This window comes from Dreissena polymorpha, chromosome 8 (assembly GCF_020536995.1).
Source record: "Dreissena polymorpha isolate Duluth1 chromosome 8, UMN_Dpol_1.0, whole genome shotgun sequence".
Taxonomy (NCBI): Eukaryota; Metazoa; Mollusca; class Bivalvia; order Myida; family Dreissenidae; genus Dreissena; species Dreissena polymorpha.
In genome coordinates this window covers 18,692,456-18,718,230 of record NC_068362.1, presented here as the reverse complement: position 1 = coordinate 18,718,230, position 25,775 = coordinate 18,692,456, and the positions used below count along the sequence as shown (strand labels likewise).

The 25,775-nt window shown below is 36.7% G+C and overlaps 1 protein-coding gene across 6 annotated transcripts in view; it reads left to right on the top strand.

Annotated features, from left to right (window-relative positions):
* Positions 1-25,775, top strand: part of LOC127842636 (steroid receptor RNA activator 1-like) — a 50,647-nt gene that overhangs the window by 3,263 nt on the left and 21,609 nt on the right. For 5 of the 6 annotated variants that reach the window (XM_052372259.1, XM_052372257.1, XM_052372258.1 and 2 more), the window contains 2 exons: positions 7,404-7,463; positions 24,964-25,104. In XM_052372259.1, the coding sequence (XP_052228219.1) occupies positions 7,439-7,463; positions 24,964-25,104 (166 nt within the window). In that variant the 5' untranslated portion in view covers positions 7,404-7,438. Of the gene's footprint in view, positions 1-7,403; positions 7,464-21,166; positions 21,284-24,963; positions 25,105-25,775 lie in introns of those variants that run through there. The other variant, XM_052372256.1, reaches the window with a different exon arrangement.

The following is a 25,775-nucleotide window of genomic DNA, read 5'->3' as shown; positions in this document are numbered from 1 at the left end:
CAGATTTTACCAACCATTCAATTTTGCTTTTTTTGCTGGTGACATAACTAAATCCAAGCACAATTCTTAAAACCAGTTAAATATTGCACCTGGCTTGTATTGATCAAAGAGCTCTCTTCACTTTTAATTGAAAGTTTTACCATATATTTTCATAGAACAGGACTGGTATGAATTTAGTTGCTATTTTTATCCCCACGCTTTTTGAAAAAAAGGTGGGGATATTGTGGTTATCTCCGCCGTCCGTCCGTCCGTCTGTCTGTCTGTCCGTCCGTCCTGGCCACTATCTCCTCCTACACTAAAAGCACTAGAACCTTGAAACTTACACACATGGTAGCTATGAGCATATGTGCGACCCTGCACTATTTGGAATTTTGATCTGACCCCTGGGTCAAAAGTTATAGCGGTTGGGGTGGGGCCGCGTCAGAAATTATCACTCATTTTTTTAGGTTATTTTACATTTACTTCTTTATTTCTACACCGATTCACTTCAAATTGATACTGGACCTCTCTTATGACAATACGGTCAATCTCAACCATGCATGGCCCCATTCCCAACCCTGGGGCGCCCCGCCCACTTAGGCCACACCCACCAAAAATTTCCATTTACTATAATTTTTTCATTTCTACACGGATTCACTTCAAATTGATACTGAACTTTTGTTATGACATTAGGGTCAATCTCAACTATGCATGGCCCCAATCCCAACCCTGGGGCGCCCGCCCACATAGGCCACACCCACCAAAAAATTCCATTTACTATAATTTTTTCATTTCTACACGGATTCACTTCAAATTGATACTGAACTTCTCTTATGACATTAGGGTCAATCTCAACTATGCATGGCCCCATAACCAACCCTGGGGCCCCGCCCACATAGACCACACCCACCCAAAATTGCCTTTACTATAATTTCTTCATTTCTACACCGATTCACTTCAAATTGATATTGAACTTCTCTTATGACAATACAGTCAATCTCAACTATGCATGGCCCCATTACCAACCCTGGGGCGCCCCGCCCACATAGACCACACCCACCCAAAATTGCCTTTTACTATAATTTCTTCATTTCTACACCGATTCACTTCAAATTGATACTGAACCTCTCTTATGACAATACGGTCAATCTCAACTATGCATGGCACAATTTCCAACCCTGGGGCGCCCTGCCCACATATGTCACACCCACCCAAAATTGCCTTTTACTATAACTTCTTCATTTCTACACCAATTCACTTCTAATTGATGATGAACTTCTCTTATGACAATACGGTCAATCTCAGCTATGCATGGCCCCATTACCAACCCTGGGGCACACCTAGGTCAAACATTCGGCGTGGGGATACGCGTGGGCCTCTGCCGCGCCATTTCTAGTATTGTATTTAGAAACATTGTGAACGTCATAATAATTAAAATAAACTCTATTAAAGGTATTTTCTATTGTTTGGTTAAAGAAGTACAAGGTCTGGTAAAATCTGGATAGGTCCGGTAAATTTGTACAATTATCTGAGGTCATGTCCGGCAAAATTTTATGTCTTTCACATGGGTTGCAGATGTATGAAAGGATTTATTTTTTAATCTTAATATATTGGCACAAACTGCTAGAAAATCTGTCTTTTATGCACCAATTTTTTTTGTAAATGTATTTTAATAACCTGAGATATTTGCAAAAATACATTTCTTAAAAGGGTGTTCACATTCTGTCAAGCCTGTGTGTAAACCCCTTAAAACCCCGTTGATCCTGCACCCTGTTAATTACAATCAATAATTGTATAATCAATAATTACTCTTTGTTTACAGACACTTAAAAAAAATAATTTTGTTTCGTGACCCAAACATTTAGATACAAAAAATATTTTTAAAAATACAGGTGTCAGAAAATTTAGAGATTTAAAATTAAGGTGTCCCCAAATTAAGAGTTTATAAAAATGCATCAATGGTCCGATACCTAAATGTTTAGAGTCCATTGTATTGACTTATTATCAAGTGCTTGTAAAATTCCTCTTCATATAATGTAAATCACTTATATTTTTGCCCTGTTTTTATATAATTTCACATGCTTTAATTTTTTTAAAAGAATTTTGTTTACTCCAAAGCTGTACTTTGACCAATGGCTTTAAAGATGAGCATTTGATAAACAGATCAATACTCTATTATGAGCCTGTAATAAATGCAATAAAATCAAAATCTGCAAACTATTAATTATTTGTTTGTTGATTAGGCGTTGCCAAAAAACCTTAATTGATTAATTGATAGTATAACTCGCAATAGCCTGCATTTCGGTTTGGAGCATTTAGTATATTTTTATGTCCCCCACTATAGTAGCGGGGGACATATTGTTTTTGCCCTGTCTGTTGGTCTGTCTGTTGGTCTGTTGGTCTGTTTGCGCCAACTTTAACATTTTGCAATAACTTTTGCTATATTGAAGATAGCAACTTCATATTTGGCATGCATATGTATCTTATGAAGCTGCACATTTTGAGTGGTGAAAGGTCAAGGTCATCCTTCAAGGTCAGAGGTCAAATATATGTGGCCAAAATCGCTCATTTTATGAATACTTTTGCAATATTGAAGATAGCAACTTGATATTTGGCATGCATGTGTATCTCATGGAGCTGCACATTTTGAGTGGTGAAAGGTCAAGGTCATCCTTCAAGGTCAGAGGTCAAATATATGTGGCCCAAATCGCTTATTTTATAAATATTTTTGCAATATTGAAGATAGCAACTTGATATTTGGCATGCATGTGCATCTCATGGAGCTGCACATTTTGAGTGGTGAAAGGTCAAGGTCATCCTTCAAGGTCAGAGGTCATATATATGTGGCCCAAATCGCTTATTTTATGAATTCTTTTGCAATATTGAAGATAGCAACTTGATATTTTGCATGCATGTGTATCTCATGGAGCTGCACATTTTGAGTGGTGAAAGGTCAAGGTCATCCTTCACAAGGTCAAGGTCATCCTTCAAGGTCAAACATCATTTAGGGGGACATTGTGTTTCACAAACGCATCTTGTTTTTTTTTATCTTTCTGAGGTGAAACCATTTTTAATTACTGGTAATCATGGTTATTAACCCAGGTATACAAATGTAATGGTTCTTTTCACAGATGCATTAATCTAATAACCTTAATCAGGTTATAAAAATGCTAGATAGAAGTGACACCAGATAAGCGAAAATGGCTGAAATCTCTTAAAAATAGTGCTGTAAAATATACCGTCTGAGAGTCATTGATTGTTGATGAAAACCAGATTGTACAAACATTTAGTCAAGAAAAATAATTATTTTGGCAAAAAATGGGTGTGTCCAAAAAGTAATTAAAGTAATTCTTTTAGTTTTTTTGTTGATTTTTCTTCGTTTGAACACCATTATTGTCATATAACAACACATAGTATGCATTCTGAACCAAAAATTAATTAATTACAAAATAATTGATTGTTGAGATGTCTTTCATGATTGAACTGATATACATATTACATTGTAGATTGTTTTATAACACAAAATTAATGCAGATAAGGAATACATGTACTCCTATCACATACACTTATAATAAATTTGCTGTAGTCACAAACATGCTTTGCAACTTGTGACTAATTTGGAATCAAGATTTTTTTTTCATTTAAAATAGATTTTCAAAATAAACGGCTATTCTTCTTGATATATTTTTAGCATAGGTGCAACGCACCTATGCTTAAGGTATATACTACATTGCACATGATACGGTTGACCATTATGAAGCCTTACCTGATCAAAAATCAGACAAAATTTCTATTTAATATAGTATATGGTAATTCTACAATTTTTTATTTGGAAACATTTTTCTAACGTTTTCTTCCAAGAATATTGCTGACACCGTTTTTAGTGAATTTTTCTAAGACCGTTTTATGTCAAAAAATCTTCTTATAACCTAAAACAAATTTCGTTCGTAAAACAATTCTATCTGCACTATAAATCTCAATCTCCTACGCAGTGGTCTCCCTTATACTAGAAGTTACTGACCGGGCGAAGCAAGGGAAGTAACTGCTGTGAGGAGTTTCTATAAAAATATGCATTCAGAAATCTGTATTCAGAACTAAATCTGTTGTGCACGCCTGCATCTAACGCTTACCACAATTTTAACGACAAATTCTTGACGCAGACGAATAGGGTAGCGTCTATTTTCATTTGTGAAAAAAATAGTTCGATACAGATCTGTCCATGCTTAAATTTTGAAAGGCTTGGGTAATTATTTTTCATAAGCGTTTCAAACACTGATGTAAATGGAAAGATTATCTATTTAAATAGTCGGTAATTGTTTGAAATTATTGATTTGAGAAATTCGCGGATGGCGATATCGAACTACATTATACCACGTGACGCCATTTTTTAACTGAGTAGCTGATTCACCATGATCGCAAGTGTAAAACAACAACAGAAATAAACGTCCAGCCAAAAATAACATTTACATCCGGGCATTTACTTTCTCGCAAAATACCAAGCTCACTTAATACGTGTTCCTGATGATCCGATTGTTATAGGAAGATTTGCAATATTTCCTCACTTCCTGTTTCATTATTTGTACTTAATCTTAAAAATAACTTTTCTTCTTGATAGCCTTTTAGTTTTTCATTCAGTCAACTGTTCCCTTAACATTTACTTTAGCGGCAACTTCCCTGTATCTTGCACCTATGCTTTTAACGCCATCGGCGCTCTCGTTCTAAACCTCTCACCAAGCTGCTTGAAACAATATTTTTCATGAATGTGCATATCCAAAATGAGATTTTACTAGCAATTGGCTGTTTTGGCTACTGGTAATGCTTACATTTTACGCTCACCTTAGCACAACGTGCTCATGGTGAGCTTTTGTGATCGCCTTTTGTCCGTCGTGCGGCGTCAACATTTTGCCTTGTGAACACTCTAGAGGCCATATTTATTGTCCGATCTTCTTGAAATTTGGTCAGAACATTTGTCCCATTGATACCTTGACTGAGTTCGAAACTGGGTCATGCTGGGTCGAAAACTAGGTCACTAGGTAAAAAATAAAAGAAAATCCTTGTGAACACTGTAAAGTCACATTTGATGCCCAATCTTCATGTAACTTTGTCAAAATGATTGTCTAAATGATATGTTGGTTGAGTTCAAAAATGGTTCCGGTCCGTTGAAAAAATGGCCACCAGAGGGTGTGGCAGTATTCCTTATATGGCTATAGAGAAACCTTGTGAACACTCTAGAAGTCACAATTTTTGCCCAATCATCATGAAACTTAGTGGAAACATGGCCACCAGAGGGTGTGGCAGTATTCCTTATATGGCTATAGAGAAACCTTGTGAACACTCTAGAAGTCACAATTTTTGCCCAATCATCATGAAACTTAGTCGAAACATTGGTTTCATTGATATCTCGGACGAGTTCAAAAATGGTCCAGATCGGTGAAAAAAATGGCTGCCAGGGGGCGGGGCAGTTTTCTCTATATTTCCTTATATGGCTATAGTAAAACCTTGTTAGCACTCTAGAGGCCACATTTATTTTCCGATCTTCATGAAACTTGCTTAGAAGATTTGTCCCAATGATATCTTGGATAAGTTCAAAAATGGTAACCTTTGCTTGAAAAACATGGCTGCCAAGGGGCGGGGCATTTTTCCTTAAATGGCTATATATGGCTAAAGTTAGTTTAAACCTATTTATTTTAAGCTCGATTGCATAGAAAGTAATCCCTACTTATTTGAAATGCTCTCGAGTCTATTTCCTGGGCCTAGAACCAGCACTTGGTGTCTATATGGGAGATCGAAAGAACGCTCCCACAGCGGGGATAGAACCTGTGACCTCCCGGTCGCTAGGCGGACACCATATCCATAACACCACTGCGACTATAGTTAAATCTTGTTAACACTCTGGAGTTCACGTTAATCTTCATGAAATTTGGTCAGAAGATTCATCCCAATAATTATTGAATAATATCTTGGACGAGTTCGAAAATGATGCTGGTTGGTTGAAAAACATGGCCGCCAAGGGGCGGGGCATTTTTCCTTATATGGCTGTAGTAAAACCTTGTTAACACTCTAGAGGCCACATTTATTGTCCAATCTTCATGAAAATTGGTCAGAAGATTTTTCTTATTGATATCTTGGATGAGTTCGAAAATGGTTATGTTTGCTTGAAAAACATGGCTGCCAAGGGGCAGGGCATTTTTCCTTATATGGCTATATATGGCTATAGTAAAATCTTGTTTACACTCTAGAGGCCACATTTATAGTCCAATCTTCATGAAACTCGGTCAGAAGATTAATCCCAATAATATCTTGGAGGAGTTCATAAATGATGCCGGTTGGTTGAAAAACATGGCCACCACGGGGGCGGGGCATTTTTCCTTATATGACTATAGTAAAACCTTGTTAACACCCTAGAGGGCACATTTATTTTCCGATCATCATGATACGTGGTCAGAAGATTCGTCCCAACGATATCTTGGATGAGTTCGAAAATGGTTTTGGTTGCTTTAAAAACATGGCCACCCGGGGGCGGGGCATTTTTCCTTATATGGCTATATATGGCTATAGTAAAACCTTGTTAACACTCTAGAGGCCACATTTATTGTCCAATCTTCATGAAATTTGGTCAGAAGATTGGTCTCCTAATGATATCTTGGATGAGTTTGAAAATAATTATGTTTGCTTGAAAAACATGGCTTCCAGGGGACGGGGCATTTTTCCTTACATGGCTATAGTAAAATCTTGTTAACACTCTAGAGGCAACATTTACTGTCCGATCTTTATGAAACTTGGTCGGAAGATTCATTCCGATAATATCATGGACGAGTTCAAAAATGATGCCAGTTGTTTGAAAAACATGGCTGCCAGCGGGCGGGGCATGTTTCCTTATACGGCTATAGTAAAATCTTGTTAACACTCTAGAGGCCTCATTTATTTTCTGATCTTCATGAAACTTGGTCAGAAGATTTGTCCCAATAATATCTTGTTATCTCAGGTGAGCGACTTTGGGCCTTTCAGGCCCTCCTGTTTAAATCTTATGCTTATGGCATTACTGATCTTTTTCTTCATCATAATCTGGTATAATTGCTGCAACAGGGAGTTGTGTTTTGTTGGGTCTGTTCTTTATTAAGTTACCTGAACAAAAAGTAGTATATCTGAAGATGGCAATCTATAGCTCAGTTGACCTTCACCTTTTCCTTTTGCAAAACATATTGTTAAATAAATACATCATATCCAGAGATGTAGTTTTTGTTAAAATGATTTCAACTATTATTAAAAACTTCCGTGTTTGTGCTTAAATGGCCATTCAATTATCTTAAATTGGCCTTTTGCTCCATTTCCATTCATTGTATGTAGTAATGTAAGCAAGCACAATTTAACCTTAGCTAAATGTATTAAATTACTGTTATTGTGTTTTTGATTGTGAATTTCAGATAAAACAAAATCTCTAACTGACACATAGAAGCTGATGTCGATTCCAAATACTCGCCCAGGTAAGTAACACAGGTCTAATTAATTCATAGTGTAGATTTTGTGTTTAGGAAACTGTGGTTCAGAAAGCACACAAACATCATTTTGAATATTGTTTTTTAGCTCCACTGGCCAAAGGCCAGCGGGGCTTATGTCATGGTCCTGTGTCCGTTGTGTGTGCGTGCGTGCGTGCGTTAACTTTTTCTTTAAAAATCTTCTTCTCCTAAACTACTGGTCCAATTCTGATGAAATTTCTCAGGAATGTTCCTGTGGTGAACCTCTTTCAAATTTGTTCAAATTATGCCCCTGGGGTCAAATTTGACTTTGCCCCTGGGGGTCAAAAAATTGAAAATTTGCTTATATAAGGCCTATTTTGTGCAAACTTTATAAATCTTCTTGTCAAGAACCATTGGGCCTAGGGCTACCAAACTTGGTATGTAGTGACATCTTATAGTCCTCTACCAAGTTTGTTCAAATTATGCCCCTGGGGTCAAATTTTACCCTGCCCCAGGGGTAAAAAAATTGAAGATTTGCTTTTATAAGGCCTATTTTGTGCAAACTTTAAAAATCTTCTTGTCCATAACCGTATGGCGTAGGGCTACCAAATTTGGTATGTAGTGACATCTTATAGTCCTCTACCAAACTGTAAAAATCTTCTTGTCCATAACCATTGGGCCTAGGGCTACTAAATTTTCTATGTAGTGACATCTTATAGTCTTCTACCAAGTTTGTTCAAATTATGCCCCTGGGGTCACATTTGACCCTGTCCCGGGGGGGTCAAAAAATTGAACATTTGCTTATATAAGGCCTATTTTGTGAAAACTTTAAAAATCTTCTTGTCCATAACGATTGGGCCAAGGGCTACCAAATTTGGTATGTAGTGACATCTTATTGTCCTCTACCAAGTTTGTTCAAATTAAGCCCCTGGTTAAAACAAGCGATATAATTGGCTGTAGTTTCTTCCAATCTTCCAATTAAAATCGGTTTCTTAAAATGTGTTTGGTACTTCTGAGCTGATTCGTTTGCACGTTGCGAAGCAAAATTAAGATTACTGAATGACAAATAGCAATGGAATTAACGACTGACATCATATAGTTTGATAGGAATAATGAAATGTGTTTTTTGTCAACGAAAAAGATTACGTTTTAGATACAAGATACACATATTGTGTTTAGAAATGTGCAAAGTGAATTTGCGTCACGGAAGTCGGTGTTTGCAAATTGGAGTTCACTCTACTCGCGAAGATAAATAATTTAGAAGAGTATCTTTCGAACTTGGAAATAGACAAACATGATTTGATTTATATGTTAGTGGATCTGTGTTTAATCAGATTCATGTGCATATTCTGCTTTATTATGTTTGTCACGCTGTTCAGTTAACTGAAATAGCATTAAACTGAAGATGTGAAATGCAAGATATTGAAAGGTAAATATATTGTGCCTCGTTCACATACTTTTGTGTCTCCTGATTGGATTCGTGCTCAATTAAATATGTCATTTTTCACTCTCGCCTGCTGACTTTTTTGTTGAGAAAATGCGTTTTAAACAAGAAATGTCCCACACAGATGTAGATATTGCTTTTATTGTGGCAAAAATATCATTGCACCGAGTATTATTGCATTATAGATCGCCAGCAAAACAAAAAAGTTTAGAAACTGTTTGCAAGTGGCAAAAGTATTTCTTTGGAAGGCCAGCTCTATTTAATTCAGAGCACTGAGAGGTACCCGGCAGGGTATTGTAACTCAATATGCAGGACGCGCGAGACAATTCTGTATCTGTTCAAGTACGTAGACTCGTAGAAGGACCACTTTTGGTATGTGTCTACGGGGTAATTATATTTCAATTAACACGTTTGCATGGTTTCGTTGAAAGTAACCATGGTTAAAATTATTTACAGCCCTGCTCTTATTTGGAAATAAATCGTTACCATCATTAAATACACACTCAATGGTGTCTCAGAGGATATTGCAATCTGTTCTTAAAAAATAACTTCCCCACTTGGAGCCCCATTTAGAACGCGGTCAAGCGAGGAGCAATAATCTAATGAGAATAATCTCGGGATGATGCAGATCGTTGGCCTTCACCTTCACGAGTTGAAAAAAATAGTAAACAAAGGCGATTTTTAGGTGGTTAAATACTGAAATAGTATTTTATTGTGGATATAAAAGTTAAACAATGCTAAAAATACTTGTCATTGTATGCGCATGCGTCGTTTGAAAAGAATACGCACGTACCTACTTGAAGCGGTTGCATTTTTCCCGCAATTACTGAAAATATTGTCTCAACCCTTATCCCCTCACGTTGTAAGTAATTTAACATTTGTCTTGTTGAAATATGATCTCGTTATTACCTTGTTCGTATAGAAATTTCTAAGTAACCCGTATAAGTAAACGTTTTAGCCAAGAATGTTTCGTACCCTGATTTCGTACTCATCGTTTTCGCTATTTTATTTTAATGATAATAGAATAGTCGGCACTACGGGAATTTTCGCTCGGTACCGAATTTCCCCGGTATTTCATTTGTTTATTTCCGATTTGTTTGCAGATGGCACGGACATGAACTGCAACTGACGAAATATCTTCGCTAGTATTAGTTGTAAAGATAAACAAAAAAGGAATTCCATCTGCTAATCCTTTGTGTGTATGTTTGAGCATCAAATCACTCATATTTGCCTAAATAAACATTAAACAACCAACCATCGAAAGATTTTTCAATTCATTGTCGTAAATATTCAACCGGTGCCCACCATTATTGTTGATAATCTCACTGTGTAACTTAGTGGGTGTGGTAAACATGATGAATTACACCGGAATAAGGAGAAGAACATTTAAATAAAAAAATTCATTGTATGAACCTTCATTTGTAAGTTAAGTTAAGATGGTTAAACTTTCAAACTCAAGACCATGTTGTTTGTATTCGCCAAATATTCAATTGCAGAGGTGGCGAATTATGAATATGATTCAACCACAGCCGTATTCGATTTTTAGCTCCACTGGCCAGAGGCCAGCGGGGCTTATGTCATGGTCCTGTGTCTGTCGTGTGTCCGTGCGTGCGTCCGTGCGTGCGTCCGTGCGTGCGTCCGTGCGTGCTTTAACTTTTTATGCCCCCCTTCGAAGAAGAGGGGGTATATTGCTTTGCTCATGTCGGTCTGTCGGTCGGTCGGTCTGTCTGTCGGTCGGTCCGTCCACCAGGTGGTTGTCAGACGATAACTCAAGAATGCTTGGGCCTAGGATCATGAAACTTCATAGGTACATTGACCATGACTCGCAGATGACCCCTATTGATTTTGAGGTCACTAGGTCAAAGGTCAAGGTCACGGTGACCGGAAATAGTAAAATGGTTTTTGAATGATAACTCAAGAATGCATACGCCTAGGATCATGAAACTTCATGGGTAGATTGATCATGACTCGCAGATGACCCCTATTGATTTTGAGGTTACTAGGTCAAAGGTCAAGGTCACGGTGACCCGAAATAGTAAAATGGTTTTTGAATTTTAACTCAAGAACGCATACGCCTAGGATCATGAAACTTCATGGGTAGATTGATCATGACCAGCAGATGACCCCTATTGATTTTGAGGTCACTATGTCAAAGGTCAAGGTTGCGGTGACCCGAAATAGTAAAATGGTTTCCGGATAATGACTCAAGAATGCATACGCCTAGGATCATGAAACTTCATGGGTAGATTGATCATGACTCGCAGATGACCCCTATTGATTTTGAGGTCACTAGGTCAAAGGTCAAGGTCACGGTGACCCGAAATAGTATAATGGTTTTCGGATGATAACTCAAGAACGCTTTTGCCTAGGATCATGACACTTCATAGGTACATTGATCGTGACTCGCAAAAGACCCCTATTTATTTTGAGGTCACAAGGTCAAAGGTCAAGGTCAAGGTGACCCGAAATAGTAAAATGATTTTCGGATGATAACTCAAGAACGCTTTTGCCTAGGATCATGACACTTCATAGGTACATTGATCGTGACTCACAGATGACCCCTATTGATTTTCAGGTCACTAGGTCAAAGGTCAAGGTCACAGTGACAAAAAACGTATCACACAATGGCTGCCACTACAACGGACAGCCCATATGGGGGGCATGCATGTTTTACAAACAGCCCTTGTTAACACTAACTTTAAGTGCATCTTCCATAGATAGCATTGACGCTTTTTTTAGCGCTTTGTCTATTACCTCTTTTGGGTAATAACGTGCAAGAAAAATATCATTGAGATGAGTCAGTTCTTTTGTATAGGTATCATTATTAGAAGTGATCCTTCTATAACGTTTAGCCTGTGAAAATGGAATATTAGCTTTACAAGACATAGGATGGCATGAAAAATATTAAATATATTGATGACATTTAGTATTCTTTTCATGAACTGATGTTTGAATGCAACCATTTTCATCCTTAGAAATATTAACATCTAAAAAAACAGCACTTTTCTCTGATTAGCTCTTTTTCGGAATGGTTCCAAATCATGAAAATGTCATCAAGAAATATAAGCCATATAACAGGCTTAAACTGGCAAATGTTTAAGAAATTTTCTTCAAATTGGCCCATAAATAATGATGCATAACTTGGTGCCATTTTTGTACCCATGGCAGTGCCTAAGACTTGCAAATAATCAACATCATTAAATTGAAAATGATTTTTGGTTAAAACTAGTTTTATAAGTTTTGATACTGAAGTGATAAAAGATTCAGATTTATTATTTTTTCTTAAAAAATAGTTACATGCTCTTATACCATCATCATCATCATATTACTGTAAAGTGAGGATACATCTAATGTAACTAAGTACGATTCGGTTGCTAAGTCTTGCAAACTACCATCATCATCATCATATTACTGTAAAGTGAGGATACATCTAATGTAACTAAGTACGATTCGGTTGCTAAGTCTTGCAAACTATGTAATTTCTTAATAAAATCAGAAGTGTCTTTAACATAAGATGGTAAACATTCCATGTAAGGCTTTAAAATTTTGTCGATATGGAATGAAATATTTTCAGTTAAACTATTACAGCCTGATATAATTGGTCTACCTGGAAAGCCTTATGGTAGTTTAGTATCATGCACTTTATGAACTTTAGGCAATAAATTAAAGAGCAATGTACAACTGTCTTTTGAAGGGTAAAGATTTTTAACATCGATTTATATATATCTATTTCTATATCTTTTCGAAACTGTTCATGTGGATTCTCACTAAGTACCTCGTAGTATGTGCTGTTGTTTAGTTGTCGTTGGGCCTCAGCAATGTAATCTTCTCTGTTCATTATTTCAATTTTGGATCCTTTGTCAGATTTTTTAATCACAATACTGTCATCTTGGCTTAAAGATTTCAAGGCTACTTGTTCTTCTTGTGAAAGATTTGACTTAATGTTCCACTTGCGCTTGGAAGTTAAAATTTCATGTGTTATAGCATGTATGTAAAAGTCTAATAATGTATCTCGCCCAGCAGGTGGAATAAATGTGGAGTTTCCTTTTGTTTGGTATTTGCTGTCTTGGGTCTTAGGATGTTTGTTCATCTTCTATAGTGGTGTCTTCACAGCTTCCAAAATATTCCTTTAGTCTTAATTTTCTAGTAAATTCAAACAAATCTTGTTTAAGCTGAACTGTATCCATGGTTTTAGGTGTGGGGCAGAACTTCAAACCTTTCCCCAATAGTCTATATTCTGTATTGTTGATAACTTTCTTGGAAAGATTTAAAACTGTGTTCTTACCCCTTTCCACTTCTTTTTATACACCCACAAAACGAAGTTTAGGGGGATATATAGGAGTGAGCTTGTCTGTCGGTCGGTCCGTATTCAGTGTCCGCTCTCTAATTCAAGTTGTTTTCATCCGATCTTCACCAAACTTGGTGAGATGTTGTATCTAGATGATGTCTAGGTCAAGTTCGAATATGGGTCATGTCTGATCAAAAACTAGGTCACGGGGTCACTTAGTGCGTTTTAAACATTGAGCATGTTGTCCGCTCTCTAATTCAAGTAGTTTTCATCCGATCTTCACCAAACTTGGTCAGAAGTTGTATCTACATGATCTTAAGGCCAAGTTAGAACATGGGCGTTGCCGGGTCAAAAACTAGGTCACGGGGTCACTTTGTGCGTTTTAAACATTCAGCATGTTGTACGCTCTCTAATTCAAGTAGTTTTCATCCGATCTTCACCAAACTTAGTCAGAAGTTGTATCTAGATGATCTTAAGGCCAAGTTCAAACATGGGCCTTGCCGGGTCAAAAACTAGGTCAGGGGTCACTTAGTAAGTTTTACACATTTAGCATGGTGTCCGCTCTCTATTTCAAGTAGTTTAAATCAGATCTTAACCACACTTGGTCAGAAGTTGTATCTAGATGATGTGTAGGTCAAGTTCGCACATAGGCCATGCCGGGTCAAAAACCAGGTCACAAGGTCACTTAGTGTGTTTTAAACCTCACCATGTTGTCCGCTCTCTAATTCAAGTAGTTTTTATCCAATCTTCACCAAAATTGGTCAGAAGTTGTATCTTGATAATGTCTATGGCAAGTTTGAATATGGGTCATGCCGGGTCAAAAACAAGGTCACAGGGTCACTTAGGGCGTTTTAAACATCACAATGTTGTCTGCTCTCTAATTCAAGTAGTTTTCATCCAATCTTCACCAAACTTGGTCAGAAGTTGTATCTAGATGATGTGTAGGTCAAGTTTGAATATGGGTCATGCCGGGTCAAAAACTAGGTCACGGGGTATCTTAGTGCATTTTAAACCTCACCATGTTGTCCGCTCTCTAATTCAAATAGTTTTCATCCAATCCTCACCAAACTTGGTCAAAAGTTTTATCTAAATGATCTCTAGGACAAGTTTGAACATGGGCCATTCCCGGCCTAAAACTAGGTCACGGGGTCATTTAGTGCGTTTTTTAACATTCAGCATGGTGTCCGCTCTCTAATTCAAGTAGTTTACATCCGATCTTCACCAAACTTGGTCAGAAGTTTTATGGAGATGATCTTAAGGCCAAGTTAGAACATGGGCCTTTCTGGGTAAAAAACTAGGTCAAGGGGTCAGTTAGTGCGTTTTTATGTCCCCCACTATAGTAGTGGGGGACATATTGTTTTTGCCCTGTCTGTTGGTCTGTTGGTTGGTCTGTTGGTTGGTTTGCGCCAACTTTAACATTTGCAATAACTTTTGAAATATTGAAGATAGCAACTTGATATTTGGCATGCATATGTATCTCATGGAGCTGCACATTTTGAGTGGTGAAAGGTCAAGGTCATCTTTCAAGGTCAAAGGTCAAATATATGGGTCAAAATTGCTCATTTAATGTACACTTTTGCAATATTTCAATATTCAAGATAGCAACTTGATATTTGGCATGCTCATGGAGCTGCACATTTTGAGTGGTGAACGGTCAAGGTCAAGGTCATCCTTCAAGGTCAAAGGTCAAATATATGGGTCAAAATCGCTCATTTAATGTACACTTTTGCAATATTTCAATATTCAAGATAGCAACTTGATATTTAGTATGCATGTGTATCTCATGGAGCTGCACATTTTGAGTGGTGAAAGGTTAAGGTCAAGGTCATCCTTCAAGGTCAGAGGTCAAATATATGTGGCCAAAATTGCTCATTTGATGAGTACTTTTGCAATATTGAAGATACTTGATATTTGGCATGCATGTGTATCTCATAGAGCTGCACATTTTGAGTGGTGAAAGGTCAAGGTCATCCTTCAAGGTCAAATATATGGGTCAAAATTGCTCATGTAATTTCACTTCTGCAATATTGAAGCTAGCAATTTTATATTTGACATGCATGTGTATCTCATGGAGCTGCACATTTTGAGTGGTGAAGGGTCAAGGTCAAGGTCATCCTCCAAGGTCAAACGTCATAAACGGGGACATAGTGTTTCACAAACACATCTTGTTAAAATTGAGCATGGTGTCAGCTTTTTTGTGAGATGACAACATGCAAAATATTATGTGTAAATGCGGCATGTGGGGGTATTCGTCAGGTCTGTGACAAAGCTCTCGTTTAATTTTCTTTTGTTTGCGCCATTGGTGTCTATTGGTGATACCTATAAACCATCTGTTCCTTTTAGTGCTTGCAAGGTTTTGATCAGCTGGTTGATGGCCTGGTTTAAAATTGGTGGTTGTTGATTCAAGGTGTTTGTCTGGTTTACTTTTTTGCCCATCTTCACGGCCTCGGCATAGCTTATCTCTTGGCGGCCTTGGGCATTCAAGTTTTTTTGTTGATCACTTTGCAAATTTGTTTTGGCATCGGTAGTTTCAGGTTTGTTTATGTGTTTTTAAGTACTGGTTTTTGTATTCTGTATTTGATGTACTTTATTTATTTGTATTTTTTGTTTTGCACATTTTACAGGTAGAGAATATTTTGTACTTCTTTCTTTTTGTAGATCTAAATCATTTTTATGTGCTTCAGTCTTTTTGTTTCTCGCATCAATAATTTTTTTCAATTTTTTGTTTTGTTTGTCAATTATTTGTTTTTAGCTCACCTGAGCGATAGCTCGGGGTGAGCTATTGTGATCACTCACCGTCCGGCGTCAGTCCGTCCGTCCGTCTGTCTGTCTGTCTGTCTGTAAACAATTTGTAAACATCTTCTTCTACTAAACCATTGAGCCAATTTCAACTAAATTTCATGTGGAGCATCCCTAGGTCATGGGACAAAAGAATTGTTAAAAAAAATTTGATTACATAACCAAGATGGCCGCCATGACCATATATGGTAAAAACCTTAAAAAATCTTCTTGTCAGAAACCGCTCATCAGATTTTCAAAAAATTTCACAGGGATGACCTTTGAAGGCTCCCCTGAAAAAATTGTTCAAAGAAATTTGATTCGTCAAAAAACATGGCCGCAGGAGCTCTTTGCATGTTTATTCGTTTTTGCCTATTTTGTGAAAACTTTCAAAAATCTTCCACATTTTTTGTCAGATCCTTTCCAAATTTGCACAGTGTCTTTATATCAATGAGGACACGAACCCTACAAAAAATGAGCATTATTGGTCCATGAAGTACAGAATTACCTCCCCTTGAATTGAGAAAATGGTGTTTATGCAATAAAGTCCAAATTTTTCATCCAATTCTTTCCAAACTTGCACAGTGTCTTCATATCAATGAAAACTCGAGCCCTGTCGAAAATGAGCAACATCGGACCATTAAGTCCAGAATTATCTCCTTGAGATGGCAGATTTAGAAATAATTATAGTGTACTCTTTTTTCCAATTAATAGTGCTATTAGAGTAAAGGATTTGCTGGCTACAGGCCAGGTTTCTCTGACACGATTCTCTTCTGATGGCTTTGCTGCAGACCACATAAACCCTTAACCCAGAACAGTTAATTCTTTCTGCAAATGTTTGTGACTGTGGAAATCATTGAAATAAAAGGAGACAATGCTTCCTACCCTATTAAATCAGTTTCTTCTTATTCCATTATAATTTAATTTGTCGTCTGCAACCTCTTTCAATTTGGAAAAGGGTTAACTACCAGAAATCAATTAATGCTGTAGTTTTGTTGATGAGAAATTATTTTTCCTTTAAAATGGGAGGTGATTATTGCTTAGGAAATTGCTCTGGTAGGGTTGAATCATTGTGGGAAATTGAGAAATTGTTCAGTCCAAAATATGTTGATTGGTAAAGGGTTAAATGGATACCATTTTTAAAATGGGAGGTGATTATTGCTTTAGGAAATTGCTCTGGTAGGGTTGGATCATTGTGGGAAATTGAGAAATTGTTCAGTCCAAAATATGTTGATTGGTAAAGGGTTAAATGGATACCATTTTTTTCCAAGTTACCCTTTTCCTTATGCGAACATGGGTTGCCTGTTTAGTGGATGATATCTTGTCAATTTTGAGAAAAAAGAGGAATCTCTTCAAAACAAGCAAAAATTCCTTTTATCTCAATGTTTAAGTCCACTTTTTAGCGTACCTGAGCAGATCATATTTTCCTCCTAAACCATTGAGCCAATTTCAACCAAATTTCATGTGGAGCATCCTTACGTCACGGGAAAAAAATATTGTTAAAAAAAAATTTGGTCACATAACCCAGCTGGCCGCCATGCCCATATATGGTTAAAACCTTAAAAAATCTTCTCGTCAGAAACGGCTCGTCGGATTTTCAATTTTTTTTTACAGGGATGATCCTTAAAGGCTCCCCTAAAAAAGTTGTTCAAGAAAATTTGTTTCGTCGAAAAAAACATGGCCGCAGGAGCTCTTTGAACTTTGCATGTTTATACGTTTTTGCATATTTTGTGAAAACTTTGAAAATCTTCTTGTCCATAACCATAAGGCCTAGGGCTACCAAATTTGGTATGTGGTGAAATCTTATAGTCCTCAACCAAATAGGTAGAAAACATTGTGTTTAAAGGAGATTTTGCTTGCTATGAGCAATTTCTTCTTTTGTCTTCTTAAGTCATCTGAGGTAGAAGGGTAACTCCCCTAACAGTACTTCAAGAAATCCTTCATTGCATAACACCTGTGAAGATGTAAGGTCAACTTCTGTTGAACCCATAAACCCTTTACCAAATGACAACTTTTGGACTGTCCCAAATTCAAAGAGGTCGCAGATGACAAAGAACATTGTAATGGAATGTGAAGAAATAGCTTTGGTAGGGTTGAAATCATTGTGATAAAAGGAGAAATTGCTCAAAATAAGCAATTTCTCCTTTAATTACAAATGATTTCTAGAGTCGTCTGCAATAAACCAGTAAATTCTTGTTATTGTTTGTAATGGGTTAATCCATTTCCACATTTTTGGTTGGAATAACCCATTACCAAACGGTAACAGGATTTTATGGGTTTGGTGCAGAAGACTGTATAAATCATTGTGATTAAAGGAGAAATTGCTCATATTGAGCAATTTCTCCTTTTATCACAATTATTTATACTCTTCCAAAGCTATTTCTTCATATTCCATTATAATTTTAAGTGTTGTCTGCATCATCTTTCAATTTGGGACAGTTCAAAATGTGTCATTTGGTAAAGGGTTAATGCTTTACCAAATGACACATTTTGGACTTTCCAAATTAAAAGACTTGAATTGTAATGGAAAATGAAGGAATTGATTTTGGTATTTTATAAATCATTGTGATAAATGAAGAAATTGCTCAAAATGAGCAGATCTGGCATCATCATTTAGACATTTTATATTAGATATATACTTCACTTTAATGTTTACATGTTGGAGTATATAGGGTCTACCATTCCCTTGGTCCTCTTGTATTACTTTTTATTTTAATTCAATAATAACAAATGTGGGCAAATATAAATGTACATTATTTGATTTATTTAGTTATCTGTGTGAATTTGTACACATTTTTATGCCCCTGGTAGGGTGGCATATAGCAGTTGCACTGTCCATCTGTCTGGCATTACATTTTCTGTACTTTTTTCATAAATGCTTTGAAATATTAACCTTATATTTGTTGTGTTAGTCTACCTACATGACTTACAGATGAATTGAGAGTTTCATTCCGGTCCATTGAGTTATGGTAATTGGACTTAGGATTTCTCTATTATAAATGTTTTCCTGAGATTTTTTTTTACAAAAGTCTTTCAGATATTTAGCTGATTTTTGGTATGTAAGTCTATCGACTTGACCTTCAGATGAAGTGTTAGTTTTGTTCTGGCCCATTGATTTTTGGTGATGTTATGGACCTTTGACTTGGAAATTAATTTTCTCTATAATAACCGTTTTCCGGATGTTTTTTTATGAAACGCTTTATGATATTCACTGATATTTTGTTTGTGAGTGTACCTACATAACTTAAAGATCAAGTCAGACTTTCATTTCGGTCCATTGATATTTGACTAAATCAGCAGCCTTGGGCTTTTCTTAAAAATAACACTTCGGGAGATTTTTCCAAAATGCTTTCAGATACTGTCCAAGGCCCTAAACTTTGTCATATATCAATGGACCATAACTTTGTAGTGATTTGAAGCTCATCTGTCACTAAGTGACATAGTGAGCTTATGTGACCGTGTGATGTCCGTTGTGCGTCCGTCTGTCTGTCAACAATTTGTTTGTGTAGACAGTAGAGGTCACAGTTTTCATCCAATCTTTATGAAATTTGGTCAGAATGTATATCTTGATGAAATCTGGGTTGGGATTGTATTTGGGTCATCTGGGGTCAAAAACTAGGTCACTAGGTCAAATAATAGAAAAACCTTGTGTAGACAATAGAGGTCACAGTTTTCATCCAAGCTTTATGAAATTTGGTCAGAATGTTTATCTTGATGAAATCTGGGTTGGGATTGTATTTGGGTCATCTGGGGTCAAAAACTAGGTCACTAGGTCAAATTATAGAAAAACTTTGTGTAGACAATAGAGGTCACAGTTTTCATCCAATCTTTATAAAATTTGGTCAGAATGTTTATCTTGATGAAATCTGGGTCGGATTGTATTTGGGTCATCTGGGGTCAAAAACTAGGTCACTAGGTCAAATAATAGACAAACCTTGTGTAGACAATAGAGGTCACAGTTTTCATCCAATCTTTATGAAATTTGGTCAGAATGTTTATCTTGATAAAATCTGTATTGGGATTGTATTTTGGTCATCTGGGGTCAGAAACTAGGTCACTAGGTCAAATAATAGAAAAACCTTGTGTAGACAATTGAGGTCAGTTTTCATCAGATCTTATTGAAATATGGTCAGAATGTTTGTCTTGTTAAAATCTTGGTTGGGAACAAATTGGGTCATCTAGGGTAAAAACTAGGTCAATAGGTCAAAGTTTAAAAAAAACTTGTGTAAACTGTAGAGGTCACAGTTTTCATCAAAACTTAATAAATTTTGGCCAGAATGTTAATCTTGATGAAACCTGGGTTGGGATTGTATTTGGGTCATCTGGGGTCAAAAACTAGGTCACTATATCAAATCATAGAAAAAATTTGTGTAGACAATAGAGGTCATAGTTTTCATCTGATCTTTATGAAATATGGTCAGAATGTTTATCTTGATAATATCTGATTTTAAATCGTATATGGGTCATCTGGGGTCAAAAATTAGGTCACTTGGCCAATTCTAGTAAAACCTTGTGTAGATGAAAGAGGTCACAGTTTTCATCACGTCTTATTTTTTTATATGAAATTTTGTCAGAATGTATTAATTGATGAAATCTGGCTTGGGGTTGTATATGGGTCTGATAGAATTTAAGTTGATGTAGCAAGGTAAGTCAGGTGAGCTATTCAGGGCCATCATGGCTCTCTTGTTTCTTATTATCTGTCTTTTCAAAAATGCTAGCATTGATTATATATATAATGTTAATCTGACCTTCATCTTTCATTTTCTATTTTAACAATAATTCAAGATGTTGCATGGAGCCCTTGGATTCTTGTAATTGCACGTAATGTGCATCACGCACTAACCTTGCAATCTCCATCGAAGTTTTGTACAGGATTCTATCAACTGATTCTTGCAGTCTGCAGTTCTCACCAACCTGAACTTGAAGTTTTAGCATTAGAAATAACAAAAAAATACTCCACTTGTGCTAATAAAAAAGAGACATTATGTAATTATTTGTAAGGGTTTGTCACATATTTCATGCGCGCCAGATGCTCATAAATGTTTTTTATTAAATAATTATAATATTTATTACAAAATCTGGTCTATGTTGATTTCAACATCATCATTTGAAAAAGACAGGCAATGACCTGTATGTGTTGAGTTGCTGTAAACCCAAATAAACAAACCATCAAGTATTAAATAACAAAATCCACACATTTAAATGTTCACTGAAGCCTGAGGCATTGAGTGTGCAATAAGTGATAGGTGACTGCATTTGTGATGAATGCAGATGTAAAAGTTTTGATAAAATAGCCTTCATATTTTCTAATGGATTTTATTTTCAGGCACTTTAATGGTAAGAGACAATAGAAAATGACATGTAATAATTAAAATTTTCTTATAGCATGCGATTTAATAATAATGACAGGCTTTAAACATGTACTCTTTGATAACACGCATAATGTAGAAAAATTATAAGCTCACTTGAGCATGAAGTGGTAAGGTTGAGCTGTTGTGTTCACCCTTGGGGCCTACATCCAGCATCCATTGTCAGGCAGTGTGCATTGTCAACATAGAGCATATTGTTACCACTCTAGAGGCCACATTGTTTATCCAATCTTGATAACATTTATTCAAAATATTTATCTTGACAATATTTAGGCTGAAGGTTCAAATCTGGGTCAAGTACATCCAAAAACTAGGTCACTAGGACAAATCTTGAAGAAAAACTTTGTAACCACTCTAGAGGTAATATTTATGACTTTCAACAGGACTATGTCCCCTTTTGTATTTGTACAATCAGGTTAATATGTGTGTGCAAAATGAATTTCAGGATTAGATTTGCTTTCAACAATTACATATGTGTGTAACTAATACAAATATCCAATTAAAACTTAACAAATGTATTTTGGATGGTCGTGCGAGATCGCTGATTAAGGCTTATAACTCTGACCTGCAATTTAACAGAAAAATGCGACATTTTGTGCAACCACTAAATATACTAGTATCCACAGTCCACCATTGTGGTCATAAAATATTATGCTCACTACCACAGGGACGCAACTCTGACCTGCAGTTTAGCAGAGTAATGCTCATTGTGTACTCATACAATTTAGGTTACTGTTTGAGTTTGGTAATGGATCATATTCCAATAACCATAATTGATGAAACTTGAGAGGTGCCTACCTGGAGACCCTGCATATTGGGCAAGTTGGTTCAAGGTCATTGCTGCTGAAAACAGGTACACATTTTTATTTTAATAGTGTCTGAAGTATCCTTATGTAATTAAAAGAAGCAAAACCAGTTACATGTATATCCTTAAATTCACTACATTGTCCAAAGTAACCAGATTTTGGGTGGTCTTATTTCTGACAGATTTTCAATATTTTCCAATAAGGGAGCTATAAGATATCAGCAATAAAATATGAGAAAGGCAGGGATGACCCGCTTTATTGTACAGAGCGAGGTGAAATTTTTTACTTGGGTTGTCCTTTCTTTATCACCCTGATAAAATCTACTACAAATAGAACAAGAGCTGTCAGAGGACAGCGCACTCGACTATTCGAGTGATTGACAGTATAATGTAAGCCATCATGGGGAAATTGTTCATATTCAATAATTAATTAGAGGATCTTTCAAAAATAAAAAAAGGAAAAAATAAATAAAATGGGAGGTGGGGGTGGGGGGGGAGAGGGGGGTATAATGTGGGGTGGGGTAATTTATTAGATGATGTTTAAAAAAAAAAATGGAGGGGGTAGGGGGGGTATAATGTGGGGTGTGGTAATTTATTAGATGATGTTTAGAAAAAAAATGGGGGGGGGGGGGGTCGGGGGGGGGGGGGGGAAGGGATTCTGGGTAGGGGCGTGGGGTATTGTTTGGGTGGAATCCATTGTGGTATTCAGGTAAGTGTTGTTTTGTCAAAGTAATAATAAAATGTGATCATAAATAAAAAAGTTATGGCAATTTGTTCAATTATCTAAGTGTAAAAGGGGCCATAATTATGACAAAATGCTTGATAGAGTTGTCTTTTCTTGTTTATAGGTTGGGGTCATGTTGGTAAACAAGTATGCAACATAGAAAAGCAATATGTCAAAGGATATAGGAAATATTTGGGGTAGTATGCAAACTTCAACATAGATTTATCAATAATATGCATATTCTAAGTATAAAAGGGGCAATAATTAAGACAAAATGCTTGATAGAGTTGTCTGCTCTTGTTTATAGGTTGGGGTGATGTTGGTAAACAAGTATGCAAAATATGAAAGCAATATGTCTAGGGACAATGAAAATAAATGGGGTAGTACGAAAACTTTAACATTTGCTGCATATTCTAAGTGGAAAAGGGGCCATAATTATGATAAAATGCTTGATAGAGTTGTCTGCTATTGTTTATAGGTTGGGGCCATGTTGGTAAACAAGTATGCAAAATATGAAAGCAATATGTCAAGGGACAAAAAAAATATTTGGGGTAGTACGAAAACTTTAACATTTGCATGCTCACGCAGACGCTAACGCCGACGCCGGAGTGAGTAGGATAGCTCCACTATATATATTTTATATATAATAGTCGAGCTAAAAATGGTTCCCCTAAATAACTTCAGTTTGAATGTTGATATTTTGGTGTAATTTATTAAGTAGACAGTATACATGCAGACCTTGCCTGTGATTGTATTTGGGGCTAGTAAGGTAAGGGTGAAGGTCATTGTTAGTACAAGTAGGAAGGCAGTTTCTGTTGATTACCTTTAGTTTTGATGGAGGTTTTTCTTTGAAATTTGTAGCTTATATGCAGACCTTGCATGTGATGACAAAGTTATTTCCAACAAATTAATTAATTGGTTAAACAATGAAAATTGTGTTTGGTGCAATGTAATTAACTAAGTTACTATTATAGATATTCTTCATAAAATATTTCTTCACAGTAATAATATCAGTTGATTGACAGAAATTGTACATCAGACTAAATAAGTTGAACGATGATTTAGTGCACTGTCTTGTGACTGCAAGACTGCATTGGCTAATCTTGGATGTCTCTGTATGCATGTGTGTTAAGACGGCAGTGTGTTTTTTAGTTCAAAAACGGGTTCCATAATCAGCCCCATTCCCAATGAAAAAAGGTATAATTTTGTTCCCAAATGGGAGCTAAAAATTCCCAATGGAAGGTTTCCAAAAAAAGAAAAGTTTTTTAAGATCTCAATATTTTGTTCATCTCCCATCCATATAAGTTCAACCTTAGTAAATATAATACTGAAACACATGTATTATCAATGTTTAAGCTTTTTTAGAGAAACAACAACACTACTAATTTCCCAATATTGGTCAAAAGGCCACAAATTTTCCCAATCCAAAGGGACCCAGCCCCATTCCAAAATGGTGAAAAATAAACACTGGACAAGTTTGAAAACAGAAGTTTCATATTACCATTTACTATTAAAATGTCATATTACCTATTACTATTCGATTTCAAATGTGAAGAGCTCCACAGCTTTTGTTTTAAAGCATACAAATTCTCCCAATATGGAATATAGGTATGATAATAACATTCAATCTAAGTACAGTCAGTCTTGTATGAAGCGACCAATCAAGGAGTAACCAAAAGTAGACCATTCTGGATGAAAGTAAAATCATTGTCACTATCAAATTCATAGACTGATTCTTCGATATAACAATCTTGTATAACATCTAAATTATATTAAAATATTCAGATGTTAGTGTAGTTCAAAAATATCATTACCTTGCAATTTGATAACTTGTAATAATCCAACAGAAGGCTGATGACAGGGCTTACTCTTCCATTCGCCAAAATAGCCAATGGATACAAATAAGAAAATTCATCAAATGCCGTTATTGAAATATATGGCTGTGCAAAACAGGGGCTTAATTCATGTGCGTAAATTTTTGTTTCAGATGAGCCTGTGCGGACCACAATTTCTGTTTTTATTTTATCTCTTGTGTATAGGATGTCTCTTCACAGCAAAATTCCAGTTAAAGCGAAAAGTTTTGTCACACTTTTCCTAGGGCGAGACTCGTATGTTTCAGGTAATCCAGATCGGGGTTGGAATGACCCGCCCATGTTCAACTATGCTGCTGGTACGGCCCCTGTCAGGCCCAGGCACGCCTTGAACAAGCGAGTGGCATTCCCTATGTCTAGTAACCCCAGCACAACACCTGGACATGCAGGTTAGTTGAAAGAGGTATCCATGTCTAGTAACCCCACCACAACGCCTAGAAATGCAGGTAAGTTGAGAGAGGTATCCATGTCTAGTAACCCCACCACAACGCCTCGACACGCAGGTTAGTTGAGAGAGGTATCCATGTCAAGTAAGCCCACCTCAACACCTGGACACGCAGGTTAGTTGAGAGAGGTATCCATGTCAAGTAACCCCACCACAACGCCTGGACACACAGGTTAGTTGAGAGAGGTATCCATGTCTAGTAACCCCACCGCAACGCCTGGACACGCAGGTTTGTTGAGCGAGGTATCCATGTCTAGTAACCCCACCACAACGCCTGGACACGCAGGTTAGTAGAGAGAGGTATCCATGTCTAGTAACACCACCACAGCGCCTGGACACGCAGGTGAGTTGAGAGAGGTATCCATGTCTAGTAACCCCACCACAGCGCCTGGACACGCAGGTTAATTGAGAGAGGTATCCATGTCTAGTAACCCCACCACAACGCCTGGACATGCAGGTTAGTTGAGAGAGGTATCCATGTCTAGTAACCCCACCACAGCGCCTGGACACGCAGGTTAATTGAGAGAGGTATCCATGTCTAGTAACCCCACCACAACGCCTGGACATGCAGGTTAGTTGAGAGAGGTATCCATGTCTAGTTACCCCACCACAACG